This window comes from Gopherus flavomarginatus, chromosome 6 (assembly GCF_025201925.1).
Source record: "Gopherus flavomarginatus isolate rGopFla2 chromosome 6, rGopFla2.mat.asm, whole genome shotgun sequence".
Lineage (NCBI taxonomy): Eukaryota > Metazoa > Chordata > Testudines > Testudinidae > Gopherus > Gopherus flavomarginatus.
In genome coordinates, this window is record NC_066622.1 from 109,284,147 (window position 1) to 109,309,399 (window position 25,253).

Here is a 25,253-nt window from a genome sequence, read left to right on the forward strand (position 1 = left end):
GGATAATCAGTGTGGTGTAGTAAAAGGGGCTGTTGTTTGTAGGGTCCATTTCATTTGTTGCAGACGTTGGAAGTTGTGAGGTTAGTGAGGTAGAAGATTGCAAGAAGAGAAAAGATGGTCTCATGGTTTAGACAGTTGAGTGCTGTCCTGGAGAACTGGATTCTATCCCTGCCTCTGCCACAGAGTTCCTCTGTGATGCTGGGCAAGTCACTTAAACCAGAATTTCACAGATGGTCACTAATTGTGTGTTCACTGTTTTCTGAGTGTCTGATTTGGAGTCTGAGTTACAGAAGTGCTGAGCACTTACAGTGGGAACTATAATTGAGGGAGCTGTGCTTTGAACATAAGTGCTATATAATAAAAATTTTAAAAAGTAAGGTCCTACATTGGGCACCAAAAATTATTGGAGCCTTTTGACCTTAACCTCTTTGTCTCTGTTCCCCAGCTGTAAAATGGGGATAATACCACCGTTCACTTTGTGAATGCTTCTCGTGTATTTATTTATTTTCACAACAATCAGATACTATAGTGATGAGCATCATAGAAAAGCCCGTGAGGAAATAATTCTCTTTTCAGAGTAGGTTTGAATATTATGCAGTAAATAAGGTATGGGGCCATATATAGAAAACAAAATACTGAATAGCTACTCAGGTGAGCACACACCATCATGTGTACTGAATGAAGCGGTGGTTGTGTGGAAAAATAGTAGTTGATCATGTAATTAAAGACTATATCATAATGCATGTGCACAAGTATGCCAAATTAAGGTTGCACATTGTTGACATTTCCTAATGTCTGAGTGCTTAGTAACTTTAATATTCTTAATGTAATTTGCATATAGTGTGTATATGTATATAAAGGGACAGATATTAAAATTCTAGCACACTTATTGGGAGTGGATAGTAATTGTTTAAGGTATGGGGCTAGCATTTCTCCTGTTAGGAAAATCTGAAGAATAACTAAATGCTTTGGGCTAAAATATTAACAGCGCTGTGCTCCTGCCATTCCAGATGTGCATAGTGACCTTAGTGGGCCTAGAATTTGGCCCATTGTGTATTCTTTGTTACAATAGCAATACACAAAGTATGACAAACAACTTCTGTAACAAGTTTAAGTATCACTTTGTTCCAGAGCTATTGTGACATCAGCACCCAGTTTTTCTGTCTTTTTACAACTTGCCTACTAGGGGTGGTTTTAGAGAGAGAAAAGAATGTAGTTTTGTCTCAGCTTTTGAATTTTGAGAATGTGAGCTCCCATGTCTTTCAAAGAACAGTACTGGCAGGAATAAATTACACTACTTGGTCATTATGCTGCAATTTTAGTACCAGGCGGACATCAAGTACTCTAATTCTTGCATGTTAATATGAATAAGTAAGTGAGATGGTTCCGCATTCTCGCTGAGGTTTGGAACTAAAAGGAGTTTGAGAACTACATTTTGTCTTCCTTACACTTAAGCCTTACTTTTAGCCCTAAAATTATTGTTCACTGATTCAACATTTATCTATGCATTAATTATTCTTAAAGTCAACTGGAGTACTTTTTTTGTATTGCATTGTAATATGAAAGATATCTGAACAAATAATTACTATGTCCTCAGCTGTCAGACTAAAAACAACTTAATATATTTAGAACCCACTTGACTTGGTATCTGATGAAAACAGCTGACATATCTCCTAGTCATGTCATGACTGGGAGCTTGAACTCATAACTTGGCTAGATTAAAAAAATCATGGACTCAACAGAGATACTTATTTTACTCATGACAACAATTTGTAACCCACTAGCTCTCCCTTTGTCCTACGACTGCAGAGGTGTTAATTGCTCACTTCATCTTAAAGGATCTCCTGCAACAGCTGCTTATCCCTTACGCTAAAAAAAATCTGTCCCACCTTGTTTTTGGCTGGGACGCTGATTATCTTTTCCAGACCTGAAGAAGAGCTCGGTGTAGCTTGGAAGCTTGTACCTTTCACCTAAAGAAGTTGGTCCAATAAACGATATTACCTCACCCACCTTGTCTCTTGTATCTACTAGTGGCAGATGCTGGAATTGCACAGGTGGTGATCCTGGAACATGCCAACCTGCGGCATGGCACTGTAGTAATCCTGCCTCAATTTCCCTCTTGATTGCCCAAGAATGTAGTGTTGAAGTAATATTTAGCAATGAAGGAATCTGGTGTTCCTACATTAAGCACTAAATCCTACAGGTAACAATTTGCAGACAGGCATTTGAGAAAACTGTCTAGCCAAAAATATACATGGGAGAAAAAATACAGGCATATGAGCAACTGTACATTGATATTTTTTGTAACAATAGAAGGTATGAAGCAGCTCATGCAAAGATAATATTCACACTAAGATAAACTCAAGCTATACTAAAGTACTCTGACAGCAGTTAAAAGCACAACAATAAATATCAACCAGTAATATTACTGTACATTATTCATTTTACAGAATTTTTACATTTTATTTGCACATTTAAAAATACAACCAGAAACCTCATGAATCAGACAGTCGGAGTAGAACTCTAGGCAGTGCTAATCCATTCATATCTCGAAATCCCAGATATGGTGTAAAATACTATCCTTGTTGGGTTGCATACAGCAGTCCATTTCTTAGTTACAGTCATTCTACTTTCAAGAGTCCTGATCTTGCAAAGGAATTACTTTCTTGAAAACAGCGAGCTGTGGTAGATGTAGTTCTTTGAACATTGAATTTTAAAAAAAAATTTGTTTAAAATACTTGTTCCAGAAACTTTGGGAAGTTGGAAAAATACATATAAAAATCTTATCTTGTTACAGTTCAGTGTAATTATGAAACTCTAACAATATGTTTCAGTTTGGTGGAATCTTTTGTGTTGTTTTGGCTGTCGATTAAAACAAGGGGTGTATGCTGATGATTTTCTATTATTTCAGCAACACTTGTGAAGCGCTGGATTGAGAAAACAGAAATCAGTTAGAAGTCTCATCGATTAATTGGCTAACAAAATGAAAATCACAAGAATCACTACCTCATCATCTTTCTCTCTATCGTGGTCATCTTTGGAACTACAGGATCTTCTGAGATCATGTTATCAAATAGGTGTGTCTCCCATCCCCTGTGCCTAAGTATGTTGCCTCCACTGTGTACTTTGTGTCCTCTAACAGTTGAAGGAGGCAGTAGAATAGAGAAATTTGAACAAATATATGGTAATGATAATTACGTTTCAGTTCTCCGATTGCTCATTTTAGGAGGAAGGTTTTGGGACAGGCCACTGAGGTTGAGCTATTCAAAGGTGATGATCTAGGTGATCTGGAAGCTGGTTGCAGGAGCCAATCCCTAGCCAGTGTGTCAAATAAAGCTCCAAACAGTAGTAAAATTTCATTCCCTTTTACTTGAGGGTTGGTTTATTTCTCAAAATCAACAGTCCTACATAAAGAAGGTGGTGTTGGTTGTCCCCTTTCCCAGAATCATAGACTATCAGGGTTGGAAGGGACCTTAGGAGATCATCTAGTCTAACCCCCCCTGCTCAACGCAGGACTGCTCCCCAGACAGATTTTTGCCCCAGATTCCTAAATGGTCCCCTGAAGGAGTGAGCTCACAACTCTGGGTTTAGCAGGCCAATGTTCAAAGCACTGAGCTATCCCTCCTGCAGGTCTCCCTGACCTCCTTGCCAGCCTTTTATCTGAAGAAAAGGTGGTCTTCAGGCTATTACCTCATCTCTGGCCTGAAACCCATCCCCTGGGAGGCAGATAATGAAGCTCAGGTAGGGCTAAGCCTAATTCCCTCATGGCCTCCTACCATGTGAGAATGGTATTTGAGCCTCCAAATCTCCATACTGCTTTAGAAATAGCCTGATTATCCATGTAGCATAACATTGACACAGTGGGGTCCTGCAGGGATCAGTTCTGGGTCTGGTTCTGTTCAATATCTTCATCAATGATATAGATAGTGGCATACAGAGTATACTTATAAAGTTTGTGGATGATACCAAGCTGGGAGGGGTTGCAAGTGCTGGAGGACAGGATTAAAATTCAAAATGACTTGGACAAACTGGAGAAATGGTCTGAAGTAAATAGGATGAAATTCAAAAGGACAAATACAAAATATTCCGTTTAGAAAGGAACAATCAGCTGCACAAATACAAAATGGGAAATGACTGCCCAGGAAAGAGAACTGCGGAAAGGGATTTCGGGTCATAGTGGACCACAAGCTAAATATCAGTCAATGGTGTAATGCTGTTGCAAAAAAAGCGAACGTCATTCTGGTATGTATTAGCACACGGGTGGGCAAACTATGGCCTGCGGGCTGCATCCAGCCTGCCAGCTGTTTTAATCTGGCCCTCGAGCTTCTGCTGGTAAGTGAGGTCTGGGGCTTGCCCTGCTGCAGCTGGGAAGCAGGGTTGAGGCTGCTCCACGCGGCTCCCAGAAGCAGCGGCATGTCCCCCCTGTGGCTCCTGCGTGTAGGGTCAGTCAGGGGGCTCCACTCCTCATGCTGCCCCCACCCCAAGTACTGCCCCTGCAGTTCTCACGGGCCAGGAACCACAGCCAGTGGGAGCTGCAGGAGTAGCATCTGCGGATGGGGCAGTGCGTAGCAGAGCTGCCTGGCTGCACCTCAGCATTGAAGCTGGAGAGGGGACATGCTGCTGCTTCCGGGAGCCGCTTGAGATAAGCGCTACCCTGAGCCTGCACTCCTGAGCCACCCCCTGGTGCCCCACCCCCCCTGCCTCAGCCCTGATCCCCCTCCCGCCCTTTGAACCCCTCAGTCCCAGCCAGGAGCACTCTCCACCTCAACCCCCTCATCCGCAGCCCCACCCCAGAGCCTGCATTCCTAGCCGGAGCCCTTTTCCTCCCCCATACCCCAATGTCTTGCCCCAGCCCTGATCCCCCTCCCATCCTCTGAACCCCTTGGTCCTAGCCCGGAGCACTTTCCTATACCCCAAACCTCTCACCCTCAAGCCTGGAGCCCCCTCCTGCATCCAAACTCCTCATTTCTGGACCCACCCCAGAGCCTTCACCCCCTCCCAAACCCCAACCCCAATTTTGTGAGCATTCATGGCCTGCCATACAATTTCTATACCTAGATGTGGCCCTCGGGCAAAAAGTTTTAGCGGGAGTGTTGTAAGCAAGACATGAGAAGTAATTCTTTCACTCTACTCCATGCTGATTAGGCCTCAACTGGAGTACTGTGTTCAGTTGTGGGCTCCACATTTCAGGAAAGATGTGGGCAAATTGGAGAGACCAGAGAAAAGCAACATGAATGATTAAAGGTCTAGAAAACATGACCTATGAGGGAAGATTGAAAAAAGTGGGTTTGTTTAGTCTGGAAAAGAGAAGACTGGGAGGGGACACTATAGCAGTTTTTAAGTATGTAAAGGGTTGTTACAAGGAAGAGGAAGAAAAATTATTTTTCTTAATCTTTCAGGATAGGACAAGAAGCAATGGGCTTAAATTGCAGCAAGAGAAGTTTAGGTTGTACATTAGGAAAAACTTCCTAACTGTCAGGGTGGTTAAGCACTGGAATAAATTGCCTAGGGAGGCTGTGAAGTCTCTGTCATGGGAGATTTTTAAGAGCATGTTAGATTACCTAGACCATTCCTGGCAGGAGTTTTAGTCCTGCCACGCATGCAGGGGACTGGACCAGATGACCTCTTGAGGTCCTTTCCAGTTCTATGATTCTATGATTACACTCCAGAAGAGTTTTAACAGTTATGCAAATGCAACCCAAGAGATCAACTCTCTCTTTTTGGTAAGTGGTGGGGAGACAGAGGGAGAAGTTTAGATTAATTTTCTCCCTAAGTATTTAAATGTAATTGTTCTTTTTTCAAAGAGCCGATTGAGTTCAATGGGAGCTGTTGCATGAAGGGTGTTTAGAAGATTGGTCTTCAAGAAAGGATGGAGAATTTACATTTAGTAACTGAAGTTCTGATCCTGATGACTGTCCAAAATGATAAAACATATTTGTATATTTTAAACTAATCTGTGACTTTGAAGTCCCAGTTTGCAGTAACCTAAGTTACCTTCTGAGGTGGATTTAAAGCAGTGGTTCTCAATCAGGGTACACAGAGGTCTCCAAGGGATACATCAGCTCATCTAGATATATGCCTAGTTTTGCAACAGGCTACATAAAGAGCGCTAGCGATGTCAGTACAGACTAAAAGTTCCTACAGACAACGACTTATTTAAACTGCTCTATATACTATATGCTGAAATGTAAGAACACTATGTTCCAGTTGATTTATTTTATAATTATATGGTATAAATGAGAAAATAAGCAATTTTTTCAGTAATAGTGTACTGTGACACTTTTGAATTTGTATGTCATCTGATTTTGTAAGCAAGTAGTTTTTAAGTGAGGTGAAACTTGGGGGGTACACAGGACAAATCAGACTCCTGAAAGGGTATGGTAGTCTGGAAAGGTTGAGAGCCACTGATTTAAAGTACCTTATTTTATATTTGTTTCATTGGATTTTTCAGTCTGAAGGATAAATCAATTATTTCATGAGGTATATTTTTATCTTGGTGAATGAAGATTTACATCCTAACAATGGAATTAAAATAGACCCCTTCATTTTTACTTATTAGGGCATAAAACTGAAAAAGGAAAAATCACTCACCTCCTCGCCAGTTTTTTCTCTGCCCAGTGCATATCGTTTAGTTGATTCAATAAATCGTACAGGGATATTATACACCTTTTTGTTGTAAAACACAACCAGTGTGTACGGCTGCTTTGAATCTTGACCAGAACTCTTCCTTATCAGAAAAGATCCATCCTATATCAAGGAAAGGAAATGCAATAATATTTTATTAGTTTATTTTGTTGCTATCAGTGAGGATGTATCAAAATTCACTGGGAGAAATGGGGGAGCTTCCCCCCAATATTAGCTTATACAGGTGTCATTTAGTAGCATTCTCTGCTCTCCTAAGTCCCAATGGCTGCTTGCTGCATGTTCCCTCTCAGCTTGAGAAAGGAAAGGAACAAATAAGCAGGTAATAACTGCTTCCTGGGGATCACAGGACATTAGGAAGTGAAGACTATACAAGCTGCCACCAGTGGCAGTAGGTAGGCAAGGAAGGAGAGAGAACCTGAGCAGATGAAATGCTCTCAACAGCTTTACACAAGCAGCAAACGAACACTGAGAGCCACTGTTGGGGTCACCGTAATGCTTCCTAGCCAGCGCTATCCTATCCTAAAGATTACCCCACTCTTCTGGCCCTCTGTCCCACATGGTGGAGCCATAAAAAAAAGAAATGTTTGTTGGGGGAAAGAAAGGCCTCTGAAAGATTGTGCCTTTGCCTGGCACATAGGGTGCTGCCCTAACTGTGATGCTCCCTGTGGCATTAGAGCTTTGTGCAGGCTGATCTAGTCTCAGTCAGGAAGTTCAGACAAAGGCTAAAGCCCAGGTCAGAGGGCTCAGTGGTGTGTTTGGGGGTTGTTAAGTTATCATTTTGAAATAAAATGGTAGGACCAATTTTACAGATACCAGCATCTGAGTATGAGACAGTGGGCAGTGATGGAGCTTGTTTAGTATCTGTGGCCTGTTTCTTGCCTTGTAAGGGATGTATCTGAGTTAATAGATCTTTTCCATCTCTAGCTGCTATTGCCTCCAGTGGGCCAAAAATCTGTACTGAGTTACACAGGTGCAATTTTAATTGGCTTTAGAGACCACCATTTCAACCAAATCTAAACTGTGTAGACACACTTCAGCCAACACTACTCTAACCTGTTCAGGGTGGGGTCCAAACTGTCTGGGAACAATTCATGTTATATTCCCCATTCCACGTGTCTAAAATTTTCTTAAAAGAGGCATACTGCAAATGTTAATTCCCTGCTTTACCTTATTTGATTTGTATAATGCATCTTCTGCAGTTTTTCGATCACAATAAGCTGCATACCATGCTTTATCATGAACACCAGCATCCTGTGAGAGAGAGAGAGACCTTTGTCAATGCAGTGGAAAAGCCTGGTTTTCTTCTATAACTTACAACAAAATATAATGATTGTTTCTTCATTAGATATTATGTACTACACAGCTATAAGATAGGGGTCATAAAATATGAACACATACTGTAGTTTATCCATTGCCAAATGATGATGATTATAGAGAACCATAAGTGTGCAGAGCACTTTAGAAAATACATAGTTAAGACAGGCCTCTGTCAGGAGCTCATGGTCTTAACTGGACAGATGCAGTTCAAATGAAGGATGAGTTGAAACCAGTCAGTGAATGCTAAGAGAGGAGATCTTAAGGAGACGTATGCATGTGGAGATGGAGGATAGTTGGCATTTGTATAGCATAAGACTGTTCCAGTGGAAAGAGGAGGGATTAAGAGAGAGCCTTGTGAGTCATTTTCACTATTAATAATTAAATATTTTCTGCTGATATTTACATACGGATTTAGCATATATTTTTGTGTGTTGCAGTGGGTGTTGGCTACAGGATGCCAGGTTTCTTTTACACCCTCCAAATCAAGCAAGTTGTAGAACATGGTGACTTCACCCTACCTAAGGTTGTTCTCAGTTCTGCATATATCGTTGTGGGTGGGGTTAAACCCCATTTAAACTGTAGTGACCTCCATCCCCTCATTTAAGATAGGTGAGTGAGACAGCTAAGCAGCCCCACATGATGTCTACAGAGTTAGGGTGATGCAAGGCAGTTTACATAGACCTAACTATGTAAGTGTCTACACTAAATTTTCACTCCCACTGACGTAACTGCTCTGCTACGCTGACTTAATAATTTGACTCCACCTCCAGGAGAGGCATAGAATCAATGTCGATGGAAATAGGTTGAGGCAGTATCAGTGTAGCCACTGTGTTGCTGACATTGACTGGCTTTCAGAAGCTATCCAACAATGCCTCATGCTGACAGTACAAGTGCTCCTGGTGAGGATGTGCACTGCTGGCATAAGAAGCAAAGTGTAGACACACACAAGTGATGTAATTAGTGCGGTGCCTATATGCCCACCTAAGTTATGTCAACTTAATTTTGTAGTGTAGACATGCCCTAAGACCAAGGGTATATGAACCTATCCAGTCATTTTGACTATGTGGGTAGAAGGCTCCATAGGTTATTGTCTTTGGGTATGGGTGTGTGTGTATGTGTGTGTAAGGTTATGTCTCACTATGAACTAAGGGTGTGAATCCCAGCTCATGTAACATACTCACCAGCTCAATGAGACTGAGCACAAGTATCAATAGTAGTGTAGCTGCAGTAACACGAGCTGCAACAGCGGCATAGCTTAGCCAAGTACATACCCGTGGGGTTCGGATAGGTTTGTACTTGACATGTGCTATTGCAGATCCACTACCATTTATACATGTGCTAGCTCGATGATAGCTTCTGAGAGTATGTGTATGCAAGCTGGGAATCATGCCCCTAGCTCGTAGTGTAGACTTAATCAGAGAGGTCGGGGGAGAGACAGAGAGTGTATGAGTGAGTAGAGAAGCAGGACAGAGAGTGAGATAGAGACAGCCTGAACAAGCACCTGGGAGCATTACACTGCAGAAAGCCTAGAGAGAAAGTTTTTAGTGCTGCGAGTGAGAACACGGTCTCCTGTTATAGGGTTCCTCCCATGTTTGGGGAAATAGAATTTTGTATGTTTTCTGTAAATAAGATTGCATCAGAGGTACCAGACTCCAACTTCCATTTTGCCTCCCAGCTGAAACAATCTGCAGGGACTCATATTTTCACTAGATGCTCAAAAAGAGGTAACAGTAACTTTAGCTTGTATGTGGAAACTTCACTCTCATCTGCCCTTTGCTCTATCAATTTCCCATGCTCCTCAAAGCAACAGCCATTAATTCTATTCATACCACATTCTCCTCCAAATTGACAGAGTTTTCAAAACTGGTTATAAAAGCATCCTGCAAACTATACTCTCCCCATTTCTTTCTTCCACTCCAGTTGGATTCTGTCATCCAGTGGATACTCCTAGATGCTAGAGGTGATGGCTGCTTTTATACCTCCAAACATTTCTCATACAGCAGGACTCTGTATTGAACAAGCCACCCTCCCCAGTGAGTACTGATAGTTTTTGATCATTTATTGAAAGGATCCTTCTGGAGGAATCAAAGTTCCTGGGGTCAGGCCCTGGATCTGCCATTGACTTGGCCATATAATCTTAGGCAAGCCACTAAACCTCTCTGCATTAGTTCTCCCAGTTATAAATAGGTACAATACTTTTCTAATTCTTGGAGTGTTCTGAGGCTTATTTAATTAATATCTGTGAAATGTTTTGAAACCTCAGTTTAAAAGGGCAGAGTGTTATCATTAAAAGCTGGGATCTTCTGTATAGAAAAATAGTAAGGATAAAAATTTCAAAATCACCTAATTCCCATTTTCCAAAATTACTTGGTCCTATAGGCTCCTAAGTCACTCAGGTGCTTTAGAAAAAATTACCCTAATTGCATATCTGGAAGCACATATTTTTGCTCAGATTTACTTTCCGGTAATTCAGAGGGGAGATTAAATTTTTTCTTGCAGTTGGGGAACAGTGGTACTAACTGTACAGGAAGGGGAATTATTGTAATGTTTTTAAAATGTGCTTTATTTTATTCTATCATATGATGATATGCGGTGCATATCGTACACACAGATGGACTGGGATGCAAGGGTCCGCCAGACCTGCTGACCCTTCACTAGAAACATGCATTTTATTAAACAAAAGAGTACTGTCCTAAGGGAAGAGTCATGAGTGGGGGAAATAACCAGGACTTCAGGAACGCCAGACTGTATGGGTTTGAATAGCATTGGCATTAAAGTGGTTTCAATCATTTAATTAGAACCAGGTAAAAAGTAAAACAAACTAAAACTAGGACCTCTGAAAAGATATGAAACCTTCCAGGCAGCCTCTGTCTGTAAAGGACTGGATTAAGGTACTAAGGTGTAGCAGCAAAGACAACGGGGAATAAAACAGGGCCTCTTCATATATGTGAGAGCTTACGGTCAAAGTATGGTTGAAGTGAGCTAAAGTTTGTTATAGAGCTAATACTTAGGCTGAAAGAGAGAGTTCAGCACATCCTTGACTCTCAGCACTTCTCTGCTATCTTTGACCTTCCCCCACATGTCCCTGGAAGAAAAGAAAGAAAGAGGGCTGGCCTAAATACTACAGTCAAAATACTTTCTCCCTAACTGCTCCAGATTTTGGGGAAGTGAATCTTTATTCTATCTTTTATTTTTATTTTTAAAAGGAGAGATTGTTACTCAATTCTTTGTGGTAGGGTGTTTCCAGAGTGAAGCTTCCTTTTGATAATGAGTTATTATTTTTAAGGGTTGCTTGTGCTAACTGTTGATTGGGAATTTCTGCCTCCAAATATGCCTAAAATAGTCATTTATCTCTCCCCCTGGAAGTAACAATTATTCTTGACTGCCTTTCATTCTCTGTGGATGATAGTTCTAATCCATCTAACTTCTTATAATGCATCCATCATTTTGATATAAATGCCATTACCATGGGCCCTATGTGTTAAAAGCCTCTCCCATTTCCCTATAAAAGCGGTTAATGCAGGAGTGCAAGTATATTTGCAAGACATCAGTTGTATGTGTGAGCAGAATTAAAAGTGAAATATAGGATGACAGAATCTGGATATAAGTCTGTAATGACTTACTGGACTCCAGATTGCCCCTGGCTCTGAAAGCATTCAATGGTTAGGCATATGGAGTCGTTCAGAATGAAGTAAGGGAAGGTGCAGGTAAGCTTAGCAAATCTTAATGTTTTCACTATACTTCCTGTAGCTCTCCCATCATTCCTTCCTATTGGATTTTCATAAAAAAAATTAAGTGGGAGAATGGTCTGGGGCTTTTTTTTTGCCTTTAAAGGTGTGTATGCAGACTTGTGAGTTTATAATGTGTATGTCAAGTGGCTGCTAAGTTAGCAATTATTACTGTAAATAGCTGGAATTGTCACAATAAATGATCATTGTATAGTTAGTGCTGTTCCGTGCGTGTCATGCATACAACCACCTCATAAGACTATTAATATCTTTATAGAATTTGCTAGAATATACCCTGGGTGATGAAGTGGGACTGTTCTTAATGTTTCCTCTGAATACTGTGTGGGTGCCTCATTTTCCCCTATGCATTTCTTAAGTCTCTAGGGGGTGAGAGTGTTGCAGAGCAAAGGGCCAGTGCACATAAATAGCTGTCACTCTTATCTCTGGCAACTAATGGTTGGGACCCTTCCCCTCAGCAAGGAGATAGCTAAAGGTGTTGGGGAACAAAGAGATGAGGTGACCTCCTGGCCCAGGATAGGAACAAAGCCCAGAGGAGGAGGGGCTGGAGAGTACATCAGTTTGAAGCTAGCTGGGGACCAGGAGTGAGTGCAGACGTGGGTGTCTGGCTCGCTGCCCCCAGGATGGACCTGGCTGAGGGGTCCTGTTCTCTGTACCTACAAGCTCTGTTTTAGACCATGTTCCTGTCATCTAATAAACCTCTGTTTTACTGGCTGGCTGAGAGTCATGTCTGACAGCAAAGTTGGGGTGCAGGACCCCGCCCAGGCGGACTCGCTGTGGCAGAGGATGCTGAATGCTCTGAGGTCAGACCCAGGGTGGTAGAAGCCATATGAGTTTCTTGCCCTGAAGACAGTCTGCTCACAGAGAGGAGACTTCACCAGAGTCCTGACTGGCTTTGTAGGGAGCAGTTCCAGAGCATCACCTAGGAACTCCGTGACACCCTGTCTCCATTTTAAATTTAAACTTAATCATTTCTGAGTTCCATGAGTGTACATATGATGTCACTTTTCCTTGAGGGGACGAGTATGTCATTTATTTTCATACATCATCTTAACTGCATTACAATAAAGTTGTTGCTTTCACAGGACGTTTTAACAACAACCCACTCCTCTCCTCTTCATAGTGCAAGGGGTCCAAGAGTCCTTCAAACACAATACAGTGTGACTGGAACTGTTATGTTAACTGTAATGGAGCAGGGGGAGCAATGGCAAATCTGGAATGCACTCATGCTGTCGTGATTAGTGCTGTGTAAGAACCTATATAGAATAGACAAAAACAGCTTCTCCCTGAAACCTTCCTTCTTCCTGTCACATAAACTGTTGGGAATAACCTAGGTGAACAGAGAGCTCATGCCAGCTGTACAGTGAAAGTCAACCACTTAATGAAGGTGTTGCCTTCATGAACCAAACAAATCAAAGAGCACTTATGCTGTACAATTTGATAATACCAGTGTACATTATAATTTTGGGGAAAATATCATTGATTTCATCAGCAATGTTTCACTTTTTCTAGTGAAATGGATCTTTTAGTCAGTCAATCTTCTGGTTTTGTGCATAGCTGCTATATTAAAAGCTCCAAATATAATTGTTACAAGCCGTTTGCTTTTGTGTCTGCTGGATTCTTTTTATGAAAAAAGATTTTTCATAATATCCACTATGACCGACTGTTAAAATTGTTCCACAATTGCAAGTTCTTTGTGTTTCCCTTGCTGCTGTATTATCTTTGTCATATCAGCCTTTAGAACATTTAGTGTTACTGATTCTGCAATAATAGAGCCTTTGTTAGGCCCTCAACAGAACTATTTCTACTTTGTCTGTGATTACTAGACAGGACAGTTTCCTGCATTTTGTCTTCTGCCATCTTCCAAAGGGAGATGGAAAGGGACATATTGAAATAAAAGTAGCATATTTTCTTAGATTTTTTTCAAACCTATTATGTTTGAAATACAAAATAGAAAAAGTTTTCCAGTTATTCACAAAGATAACTTGGCAGTAGTTCCAAAAGGGGCTTATAGTGAAAGGAAATCTGTTTTAGGGAGCAGCAGGGCACAAGGCTGATAGGGAGGGACTAAGACTATTTGTCAGGTGGAAGAATCATAGTTTTCACAGAGAAGGGTGTGAGCAACCAGTGGCCTCTCACTTACTCTTAGATCCCATCTCTGCTGATGAACCAAACTGCATTAAACAGGGCAATGTTTTTAAATATGACTCTGTCTTGTGCATTCCTGTGCTTCTGTGTTGTACTATCTCTGGCAGTTTCATGCTCCAACAAGGTTGGAGCATCTCTACCTAGCATGGTTCACAGGTGTGTGCGTGTGTGTTCCTACTAGTGTATTCTTGGATCTCTCATTATTTATCCACTGACACAACAACTGCAGACAGTTTGCACGGCTTTGGACTAAACATGTGGACACATACTTTCAGAAAGGCTAGTGAGCAGTTGAGTTCAGCTATGAAATACAAAAAGGAAAAGGGCAATGAAGTGCACTCTATATCTATCTGCACCCAGGACTGGGCTAAATATATCAATAAGGCATTTTCTGTTTGCATCAAACAATCCCATAGCTAGTAAAGTGAAGACCTGAAACAGAAGTTTGACTAAGCTGCTTTTCAGTTCCTGTTTACATTGCGCAAGAAAACTTTTCCTGCCTAGGTTTTGTATAGCTCTATCTAATCATAATTCTACAGTTTAGCATGGCTTTAACATCCTGTGTGTTCCACCTATTTGGGGCTGGAACTGGCAACTAGATGACTTATACCCTGACAAAAGATTTCACTGTAGACAGGGCCAAAGTTGTTATCATAAGGAAGGAAATGGACCACAAGCTCCCTCAGCACAGGATTATGCTTTCTTGGAGAGTAGGTTCTGTGAAGAAGTGTAGGATCAGAGAGCCAGGGGTCTCTCTGTAAGACTTCTCTTACAACAGAGCCTGACGGCACATGCTTCCTCATGTGTCTCTTTTAACCCTTAGCTAATTTCATACCTGGTCTGTAGTATCCAAACTAGCTGAAATGCTGCTGCGTGGAAGAGTGCCCATTGTGCGGTTTGCAGTGTCTAGCGGTTCTGGGAAGAACAAGGTGTAACACGTGTAAGTGTCCAATGTAACTATTCCTGTTATTTTTGTTGGGGGCAGAGGTAGAAGGAAACAATAATGCAGTAGATTGTCACAACTCTGTTGGCTAAAGGAATAAGGAGAACAATCCATCTCACTTTAAGAGAGTGACCAATATCTTCATAAAAGTAAATTCTGCAGCCTATTAAAATTCTCTGGATAATTTATAACCATATAATGGAAATGCTGAAATCTTTCTGATATAAATTATCATTTTATCTAATTTACAATTCTATCTGTGTAAAAATAATGAACTGCATATAAGAAATCTTGCCCTAAATCTGAAACTGTAAATTGAAATATGTCCAACTGCCTCTTAAAAGTATTATTTACAGCAGAATTTAAGCATTAGTCATAATGAAAGTATTCCATTTTTTTCTGTAGTGCAAGAACCAAATGGCTGGATTCAATAAAAACGTCATCTGGCTTCCAAGTTGCAGACTGAACCGGCCCAGAAAAATGTTATATTTGGGGTCTCGTGTGGTGTAGAAGCCAGATGGAATTTTATAGAATTCAGCCCCAACTGGCTTAGGTTTTGACTTTCAGAGGCACAAAGGGGAGTTAGGTGCCCCACTCCCATTGACTTTCCCAGTAAGTTCCACTGGTCTTCCTTAATTGTACTAATTAAGCTAATACCATACAACCAGCTGGGTATTTTAATCTCATTCTTGTATGTGTTACAGAGACCAACATATTCAGAATCCAATGAATATATATGTGGCAACTGAAATAAACCCAGACTTACTATAAAAGATAAATTGTGCTTACTTGGTAGGGCTGGTGGCTTTTGAAGTAATGGCCTGAAATAAATATTTAGAGATTACCGAAAGGTATGAGGATGTCTACCTAACACCTATGTTTGAATAACTGAGCATGTGTATGGAAGAAAGCAATAACAGAGTGTATGCGGTGATGTATATGTTCCCCCATGAGGTTGAGGACTGAAGTAAAAAGTCTCAGGAAATAGAACTTTAAAAGGGAAGTAAAAGCTACAGAGAGAAGAATGCTTCCCTCTGAATCTCTCACATCATTTTGTTCAAACTTAGTAGTGAGTCTCATGTCTATAGCTATAAGAAAGGAAATGAAACTAGTTTTTACTTTTGGGCTGTCGTTGGTAGGGGTGGAAGTGGGAGCTCTTGGCTGGGACCTCGTCGCCGTTCAGCGGCTGTAGGTTTCTCTGTAATATGGAAAAAATTGTAAATTCAGGATTAGCTTTAAAAATAATCACCTCAAGTGGGAGATAACTTTAATTCATTGTTTTAATTTGTAGAATAAACATTATTTAGACTGTGCCTTTTCCCTAACTCACATACTAAGTGAAATTCTCACGCACACTGGGCCATATTGTACCACAGATTTTCAGGCAGTGCTCCCTGTTGATTTAAACGGGGACTGTTTACAAATGAGTGGTGTGATATTGCCCCTTAATGCTAGTGAATTAAAGCACAGGACGTTTAACTAATAACAATAGCAAATGAAAAACTGAAACAAGGAGGGCCAGATTCCTCCACCCTTACTCACTTTCGGTGGCATTCTCCTCTGCCCCGGAGGCCCATTTACGTCCTCCAAATGGCTCTCTTGTGGTGTGACTTTCACCCTTTGAGTAGTCTATTACTCTGCCTACGACCCCGCTGATTTCAATGGGACTGTTTGCAGAGAAAAATGCTACTCAGTGCAAGTAACGGGGGCTGATTCATGTTCTAAATCACTAAAAGCAAAAGTTCAATTCTTGTGAATGTGAACTTTTTTCAGTGTAACAGAAATAATTTACCTTCAGCAACACTTAAATTCTCTTTGTGTGGTAAACTTGGTTTCTACAATAAAACAAATGTCAATCAAAACGTTTGTATACTTTAAATGACATCCAGTTAATATTTTGTAAAATAGACATTGCTATAGAGGATCTTTGTTTCAGTATTATACAAAACGCCCCGATACCTGTAGTGGAGAACAATTACATGTATATTACACAGCTCAAAACATGCACGAACCCCTAAACAACCATTATAAAATAACAGCATACAAAAGTTAGATTAAGAGGTTATTGGTTTTCTGTTTGCATCTTAAACATGCTACACAATGTAGACTTAGTTCTCTACCACGTTAAAAGGATGCTAGCCACTTAAATTTGGATCAAAATTTAGATTTTTAAGAGGGTTTTCCAAAAGCTTAAGCCCAATAAAAATGTTTCCATAACATATTTTTATTATAAAAATAGTGTTCACATTTTGAAACCAATGCTCCTGTGTAATATTTGCAAGCTAAATTTTGCATAGTTCATTGTCCAAGCTGGAAGAAATACAAGAAATAAGTACAGAATAAAAAGAGTTGGAAATGAACTTGTTTTTAATTTTTTTTTTCCAGTTTTAATAATCCAAGTTGTTGGTAGGTATAGGAACTTGTTTAAAATATGATTAAGTTAACAGTATCCCAATTAATGCATTCTTTAGCAACATTGCAACAGTAAATAGTCATGCAAAGCAATATGACATGTTGGCAAAAGGGTGTGTGTGTTTACTTTGAAGAAAAGATTTTTTCACTTGTTATTTACACTTGAAATTGACAGGGATATTGTGCGTGGGGAGAGAAGGGCATTATCTTCTCATACAAAGAATTCAGATGGATGAGTGTGTAAATATGATCAAATAGATTTTATAACATAAACTTGGAAAGACTCCAATCCTGTTTATGTGAGCAAGAGAGACCAAGGTAAAAGCCCATTTTTACCTTGAGATATGATTCTTGTTCTAGGGTGATATTTTATTCTCATTCCCTAGGGGATACTCCTACACACATCAGTGGGAATTTCTGGACGCAATCTGAAGGCAGAACATGGTTCCAAATAACTTTCATTTGTTTTCTTGAGTCTCACTAATGTGGATTCTACCACTATCTCCTAGGGAAGAGAATTCATATACTGATAACTCTCTGGGGGAAAAAGACTACCCCAGGTGTATTTAATCTAAGTTAGTTTCCAGCGATGCCCATGTGTTTTTCCCTTTGCTGCTGAGTTAATGTACATTCCATAGCCAAGTCCTTGTGACCTCCTTTAATTGCATATATGCTATCATGAATGATTTCCACCCTTCTTGCCACCACACATTTTATATATTAAAACCTTCATGATGGCCCCAAAACATTTTTCAATGGTTAGAATAGTCTCTGTGGCAGGCCAGAGGATTTTCTGCCATTCTTGTGCTAACAGACTCTGGAGTATATCTTCCTTTTTCCAATTCTGTATGTAACTTCTATTAATGTTAATTAATCAAGGGGCAAAAATACTCTTAATTCTTTCCTTACTTCCCATTAAGGAAACTGTATTTATGACCAAGTTCAGTTTTACAAGCATATTACAGTATCATTATAAAAATACAAAGTCCACTTACTGGTGGTTTTACTGGATTAGGTGTCTTCTTTCTGAGGATAGAAAAAGTAAGTGATTATTTAAAAGACACATGCAGTGCATTGAACAATCCAGTATATATAGTTAACTGTTACTCATAATATTATTGGCAGAGGTGGGATTTTGGGTTGACTCCTGCCCTTCCTTGGGCTGATGCAATAGAGAGAAAAGGGGAGAGGCTATGTTGCATTTAATATAGGTTTCAAAGATAGCGGTGGGAACCATACCAAGGTGTCTGAGAAAGCTATGTCCTGCAAAGAACCAGGTCATGGCTAGTAGGAGGGTGGTTTGTAAGAAAAGGAGTATGGCTTTATACATGCACAGGTATTGCTGAAGATCTCATCACTGCAGCATTTGATTGTCTCAAGCAGGTCAGCAGGTTTTCTGTCAGCAGCAGCAAATAGTAATTGGAAACAATTCCAGCATGCAAACCGGCCCAGCTTGGAGAAATAGTAGAGTGGCCTGCAACTAACAATCCCACCTTGTTCTTGCCAGGGCAGGATGCCTCTTGCTCTGGACTCATGGTTCATGGACAGACAACTCTTGCTTCGATGGATGCCTCCAGTGAGAGCAGGATTTAGTTATTACTAAATCTAGCAATTAACAATGAAAGAGAAGCAGTGATATTTTGTTACTCACATTGCCCTTGGTAATGGTGATGGAGTTGCAACAGAGGGAAATTTGGATTCCTGAGCTCCACTGCTGCTGTGATCTAAATACCCACACAACATATTTAGTATATAATATTTAACATATCTGAGCATTGTTTTTTTCTTTAATAATCATACTGAAATGTGCTTAGGTGGCACTTGTAGTCCCTGAAGAAAAGATTATGCATCACTCTATTTTCATACTCTGAGTGGAGAGATACTCCCTTGGTGGTGGTGAGTGCTTCCACTACATTGCTGCCATCAAGGACTGTGGTAAGGGGACACTGAGCATCAATAACTGTGGAGGGGAATTCATGATTAAGAGCTTTCTAGATTTGGGAAACTTGCATTGGTGTAACTACACCAGTGCAAACCCTTAATGCAATGCAGTACAGTATGTCTTCATTCTGTAACTCTCCAGGGTAAGTCACATTGGTGAAAGCACTACTTCAATTAGTACAGAGCATCTCTGTATATAGTCTACACCAGCGGTTCTCAACCAGGGGCCCAGGGGGACCCCTAGGGTTCCTAGGGGGCCGTGAGCAGGTTTCAGAGGGTCTGCCAAGCAGGGCCAGCATTATACTCGCTGGGGCCCAGAGCAGAAAGCCAAAGCCCCCCAGCATGGGGCTGAAGCCTGGGGCCCTGAGCCCCACCACCCGGGGCTGAAGCCAAAATGTGATCAATGTAGCTTTGCGGGAGCCCCTGTGGCATGGAGTCCCAGGCAATTGCCCTGCTTGCCACCCCTTAATGCCAGCTCTGGCTTTTATATGCAGAAAACAATTTATCATGGCACAGGTGAGTTATGGACTTTTTATAGCATGTTGGGCTTGGGGGATGCCACACAAAGGTTGAGAACTCCTGGTCTACACTGAGTGCAAAAACAACTCAAGTTTAAAGCAAGTTGTTTACTGACTTGTCTTTACACTGACTAAGCTCTTTAGCTGTTCATTAAACTCCTTTTCTTAACACTGATGGTTGTAGTTTAAACTTAAAGGAACGTGCTACTGCATTTGAGGTCATCAATACTATATTGACCAAAAATTTTTCTAGCAATCACCATGTCTTCAGTGCAAAATACTTACTTTCATCATGTTCTTCATTCCTATCATGCTCCTGAAATTGAAATACACAGTATTTGTCAGCTCACACTTACAATGCAGCAATTGTAAAAAATGATAAATATGTAAGTAGAATCTATGGGGAAGGGACTAAGATGTTCTGGCATGGGCCATATAGAATTGCACCAATGTCTAAAATGTTTGTATAGAGTGTATATTATATTAAGCCTCTCTAGTACATTTCATCCAGCTATTTGAAATCACTTAACAAACAATTCCTTAACTCTTAACACCCCAGCATAGTGGATGTAACTGAACCTCAGGCTCCAACTACTCCATAGTAAACTGGAGCTAAATTCAGCAGTAAGATACCCTAGTTCACATAGCATGCCAGACCAGGGAACAAAAATTTCACTAATACAATCAGTAGAGCATCAACTGTGTTTTTCACTCTGTCCCCAAATTTTCAGTGTGCTATAGTTATTTTTATCACTGAAAACACTACATTTTAGAAGCAGTCAGAGGCATTGACATCTGGAGACCCATTGGGGCACTTGATAACAAGGAAATGTATTGGGTTTCTGTTTCCCAAAACACAGTTGATGACTTTGGCAGCGGGAAGGAGATTCATTTAATCTTTCCTTTCTTCTTGTAAACAGAGGTAACTTTTAGGGGTCCCTCCTCCACAGCAACTCTTGTGAGCAACCAACTCCAAGATGTGCCATGCATGAAAGTTATGTTTTTTTAATTTTCTAATAACTCAAAAATGTTGACAGGATCATGTTCATACTTTTCCAAAAAATTCATCATCAAGCATGAAAAGGTTAAACACCAAAGAAGAATGTCTCTAAGAAGAATGTCTCTCAGATGTGAGCATCTGAGAACGTAGGGTTATAATCAAGGTCCCAACTTAATTTTAGTTATGACTTTTGCTATCATAAGAGTCATTATGTGTGTTTGGCATAATGATTAGAGTAGATTCTGAGGAGTCAGAACTGTTCAGTTCCCACCTCTGCTACTGATTCTGTGCCTCAGAAATGATAATATAAAACCTACAGCTGGCTGAAAAATTTTCAGTGGAACACTTTTCCTCCATCAGAAAATGCTGTTTCTTCAAAATCAAGAAGTTTAATGGGAATTTGTTGATTTTGATAAATGTGACCAAGATTTTATAAAGATTCAAAATAGAAATAAAAGTACTTTGTTCTGACTATTGTTTTAACTTTTAATTTTTTTAGCTCTTAATGAATTGTCTGGTTATTAAATATAACTTAATTATTTATAGGTCTGTCAAATGATTAAAAATAATCACAATTAATTGTAAGATTTCAAAAAGTTGCGATTAATTGCAGTTTTAATCAAACTGTTAAATAATAGAATACCAATTTAAATATATTATACATATCTTTGGATGTTTTTTCTAAATTTTCAAATATATTTATTTCAATTACAACACAGAATACAAAAACAACGAGGAGTTCTTGTGGCACCTTAGAGACTACCAAAGTTATTTGAGCATAAGTTTTCATGGGCTATAACCCACTTCATCAGATTGATGCATCTGACGAAGTGGATTATAGCCCATGAAAGCGTATGCCCAAATAAAATTGTTAGTCTCTAAGGTGCCACAAGGACTCCTCATTGTTTTTGGTGATACAGACTAACACAGCTACCCCTCTGAAACAGAATACAAAGTTCAGTGCTCATTTTACATTTATTACAAATATTTGCACTGTAAAAAAATAAAAGAAGTAGTATTTTTTAATTCACCTCATATAAATACTGTGGTGCAATCTCTTTATCATGAAAGTGCAATTTATAAATGTTGATTTTTTTCCCCCATATAACTGCACTCAAAAACAAAACACTGTAAAACTTTAGGGCCTACAAGTCCATTCAGTCCTACTTCTTCTTCAGCCAATTGCTAAAGCAAACAAGTTTGTTTACGTATATGAGAGATAATGCTGCCCGCTTCTTAATTACACTGTCACCTGAAAGTGAGAACAGGCATTTGCATGGCACTGTTGTAGGTGGTGATGCAAGGTATTCACATGCCAGATATACTAAACATTCATATGTCCCTTCATGCTTCAACTTGTAGATTGAACTGTCTTTTTTATCATTTTTATAATAATATAAAGTGAGCACCTCAAAAGAGGCCTGATTTTCAGAAAGCATTGATCATCCACCCTCTGAAAATCAGGATCCTTGAAGGTGCTTCAGGTTGGGCACCAAAAATCACTAGTCGCTTTTGAAAATCAAGGTCATGGGTGCAGGCACTGGAATTTTTCCATTGAAAAGGCTTTATTTGTAGACTGGGGATGTAATGGGGATTATGAATGTATTCTCCATTAATGCATGGAAGATATTAGACTCCAAAGGGTGGAAAATACAGAAATAAGGTCCATTTTCTCTCTCATGCAAATACATCTACTCAGTTTAACAGGGCTACACAGGGCTTACTCATGGATGTAAAAGCGTCAGCATCTTGGTTGTATATGTCAGCTATTCCTTTCATACCATCAGGACTTGTAAGAAATCATGTTAATATTTTGAACACAAAGGATACATTTGGAATTTTAATTCCACAATTATAATATTATGACATGAGTCTGCAGCTCTTTGATGCTTTGGAGCTGTTTACATTCCAGAGTAATCTACAATTCTATACTTGTCTCTAATACAGATAACAACAAATAGCAGTTTATAACAATATAATGCAGATACCAGCACTGCCCTTCACCATTTAAATGCATTCTTTTCTAATGGTGTTTAGCTACTCACTGCTTTTTGCTGAGGATGATTTCTGGGAAGAGGAAGAATATTTCTGGAAAACATACAAAATGATTTAAATATTTTTCTGATTTCATTTAAAATTGCTGAGCCCAAAGGTGTAAGTTCTCTTCAGTTTCAAGATACATAGTATTCCTTAGTAAATAGGTTGTTAGTTATAACTGTGTTCTGCTGCAGTTTGCTTCGGGTAAGTTTGTTCCTTAACACACAGCCCTGAGTTGGAGACTGGGTGAAGCTGTGCTATCCCACGGGGAGGCCTGGTGCAGCTCTGCAATTTCACTCCCCATGCTCCTTCTTACACATGGAGTGAGGGCAGCCTGATTTTCCTGGTGACCCTGGCTTACTCTGTAAGAGCAATGGGTGGGGATGAGCCCCTGTCTCCTTGCAGCCCCTCCACACTCCCTTATGGGCACTGTATGTTCCTGGAGACACATGGAAGGAAGAGATTATAGGCAAGAGGTAGCTTTGCTCCTATGCACCTGATCCATGGGTGGGGGTCATGTAGTCCTGCCCTACCCCTCAATCTGCACCCAACCTAAAAACTCCATATTTGCTTGGGCACAGAGACCCCTTGTAGAGCTTGGCTCTGGCACGCAGGGGGTTCTCACTTCCATTATTGGGTCCCATAATTGTGTCCCCACTCCAGTGGGTGGAATTCCATTTGTTCCACCACTGTCCTGACCCTCCATGCCTTGGTAAGGGAGAGGACAGGGCTACCCCTCTATCTTGCTCTAACACTTATTTTCAAAATGGGTATGTGGGTTTGGTTTTGATAATAAGCGTCCTAACCTTGCCTACTTCTCAAATCATTTGTGTTGTCAGGGATCAGCTACTGCAATCTCCTGCTTCATGTTACGTTAAACAGCAAAAAATACATTAAGGAAGTATTACACCTCTGGCAAATCCATTAAAACCAGGATACTGAGAGTTATTTCATTCTTAACTCACCCCCCTTTTGCCTAGGTAATTTATACATATGGCCTAATAATCATTCATTGTCTAAAGACCATGCAATAGCTAGGCACTCTGAGGCGAGGTGAAGAATCTGCTTCCTCCAGTGTTTGCTCTACACTTGAGGAGACGTAAACTGATTTTAACTAACCTAGAAGTGTCTGGTTTAGAGGATTCTTTGGCTGGGCTGAGCATGTGGGAATGTCCTCCTGTACTCTGGACAGGCTTGGGTGGAAGAGGTTTAGTTATCCTAATAAGACAACATAGGTGAAGTTAGAAACATTGTACAAAAAACACTGAATTAAAAAAGAAAAAAGTCTCTGTAATCCTAGACAACACAATGTATTTGAGTGTATGTATTGTGTGTCTTCATTCTCAAAGTTCATCAAGAAATATTACAATATTTTATTAATTTGGTATCTCTTCTATTGCGATACATAGGTATTAAATATATAGATATTTAGACAATGCTCACATGTTATCAAAGTATATTTCTTGACAAGGTCTAAGAAACTTTTAATAATGGACAGAATTTCATGGTAATGCATTACCTGCTTGTTGGTGGTGACGGTTTTTCCTTTAAGAGAAAATGCACTGTTAATAACTTGGTCATATCTGTATTTAATAAAATGCATCTGTGCTAATATAGGATTTTAAGCTGCCTTTGTGATATCTTATTTATTGGAGCATGTATCTCCAGCAAAACATTGCCTTTTGGGAATATGCGTAAAGATGGGGTAGCCAGAAAATGACCACTGCTATATCAGTGTAGCCCCAAGCATGCTACTAAGTTATGTGCCATGTCAGTACTGGGAGGTGGGAAGGAAATGATCATATCAAAACAGTTCATGATTCCTTCGCTGGGGCATCACTTCTAGAAAATGCTCCAGTAGGCCTGTGCTTGTAAGGCTGGATCACATTAAGCAGAGCTGAAAGCCTTACCCCACCTAACAACTTGTAGTAGGTAGAACAAGTTTTCACTGCCATTTGGTGGAGAGACATGGAGTTATGAAGTTACCAGGGGAATGGGGCACCATTCGCAGTGGCAAAGGTTTGTTCCAATTTCCTCTCTATTAAAGAGTTGATACAATAATTTACTCTCACATTTGTTCTGAATGATTTTGCACCACAGGATACAGTGCTTTCAAGTTGCAGCATGCATGTATAGTGCAGGAACTATGACCCATAAAATGTATGTAAGGTCTTACCTCTTCTTCGGGAACCTCATACACGTCTGAAGGAAAAAGAATATTCTGTAGTTACAAAAGCGGATCACAGGTCTCTTTTGACAGAAATACAGTCTGGAATTTACATCAAAGTTCTGCTTTTAAAAAGAAACTAAGATTCTTCTGGAGAAAAGGTAATTTTCTGAGATGTGATTGTTCTCACTTAGGGACTGATTCGTCTTGTCTTATTCATAATAAACTGTGCCTTACTCCTTTTTAACTGTAAACATGATGAAAAGGACAAAAATCCATATTCACAGTCAACAATTACAGGAATTACATTGCACCCAAATAGCCTTTATTTTTGTCCAATATTAGAGGGTAGTTGTATTAGTCTGGATCTCTAAAAAGC

The 25,253-nt window shown here is 40.0% G+C and overlaps 1 protein-coding gene across 6 annotated transcripts in view; it reads right to left on the reverse strand.

Moving 5' to 3' along the window:
* Positions 1-539: 539 nt before the first annotated feature.
* BLNK (B cell linker) overlaps positions 540-25,253 on the reverse strand; it is a 162,528-nt gene continuing 137,814 nt past the window's right edge. For 3 of the 6 annotated variants that reach the window (XM_050959465.1, XM_050959463.1, XM_050959464.1), the window contains 14 exons: positions 24,884-24,909; positions 24,227-24,252; positions 23,827-23,925; positions 22,716-22,758; positions 19,956-19,986; positions 18,863-18,935; positions 18,207-18,237; positions 16,592-16,634; positions 15,919-15,997; positions 15,589-15,620; positions 14,692-14,771; positions 7,813-7,896; positions 6,592-6,747; positions 540-2,927 (listed from right to left, as the gene is read on the reverse strand). In XM_050959465.1, the coding sequence (XP_050815422.1) occupies positions 2,808-2,927; positions 6,592-6,747; positions 7,813-7,896; positions 14,692-14,771; positions 15,589-15,620; positions 15,919-15,997; positions 16,592-16,634; positions 18,207-18,237; positions 18,863-18,935; positions 19,956-19,986; positions 22,716-22,758; positions 23,827-23,925; positions 24,227-24,252; positions 24,884-24,909 (923 nt within the window). In that variant the 3' untranslated portion in view covers positions 540-2,807. The remainder of the gene's footprint in view (positions 2,928-6,591; positions 6,748-7,812; positions 7,897-14,691; positions 14,772-15,588; positions 15,621-15,918; positions 15,998-16,591; positions 16,635-18,206; positions 18,238-18,862; positions 18,936-19,955; positions 19,987-22,715; positions 22,759-23,826; positions 23,926-24,226; positions 24,253-24,883; positions 24,910-25,253) is intronic. The other 3 variants (XM_050959467.1, XM_050959469.1, XM_050959466.1) reach the window with 2 other exon arrangements.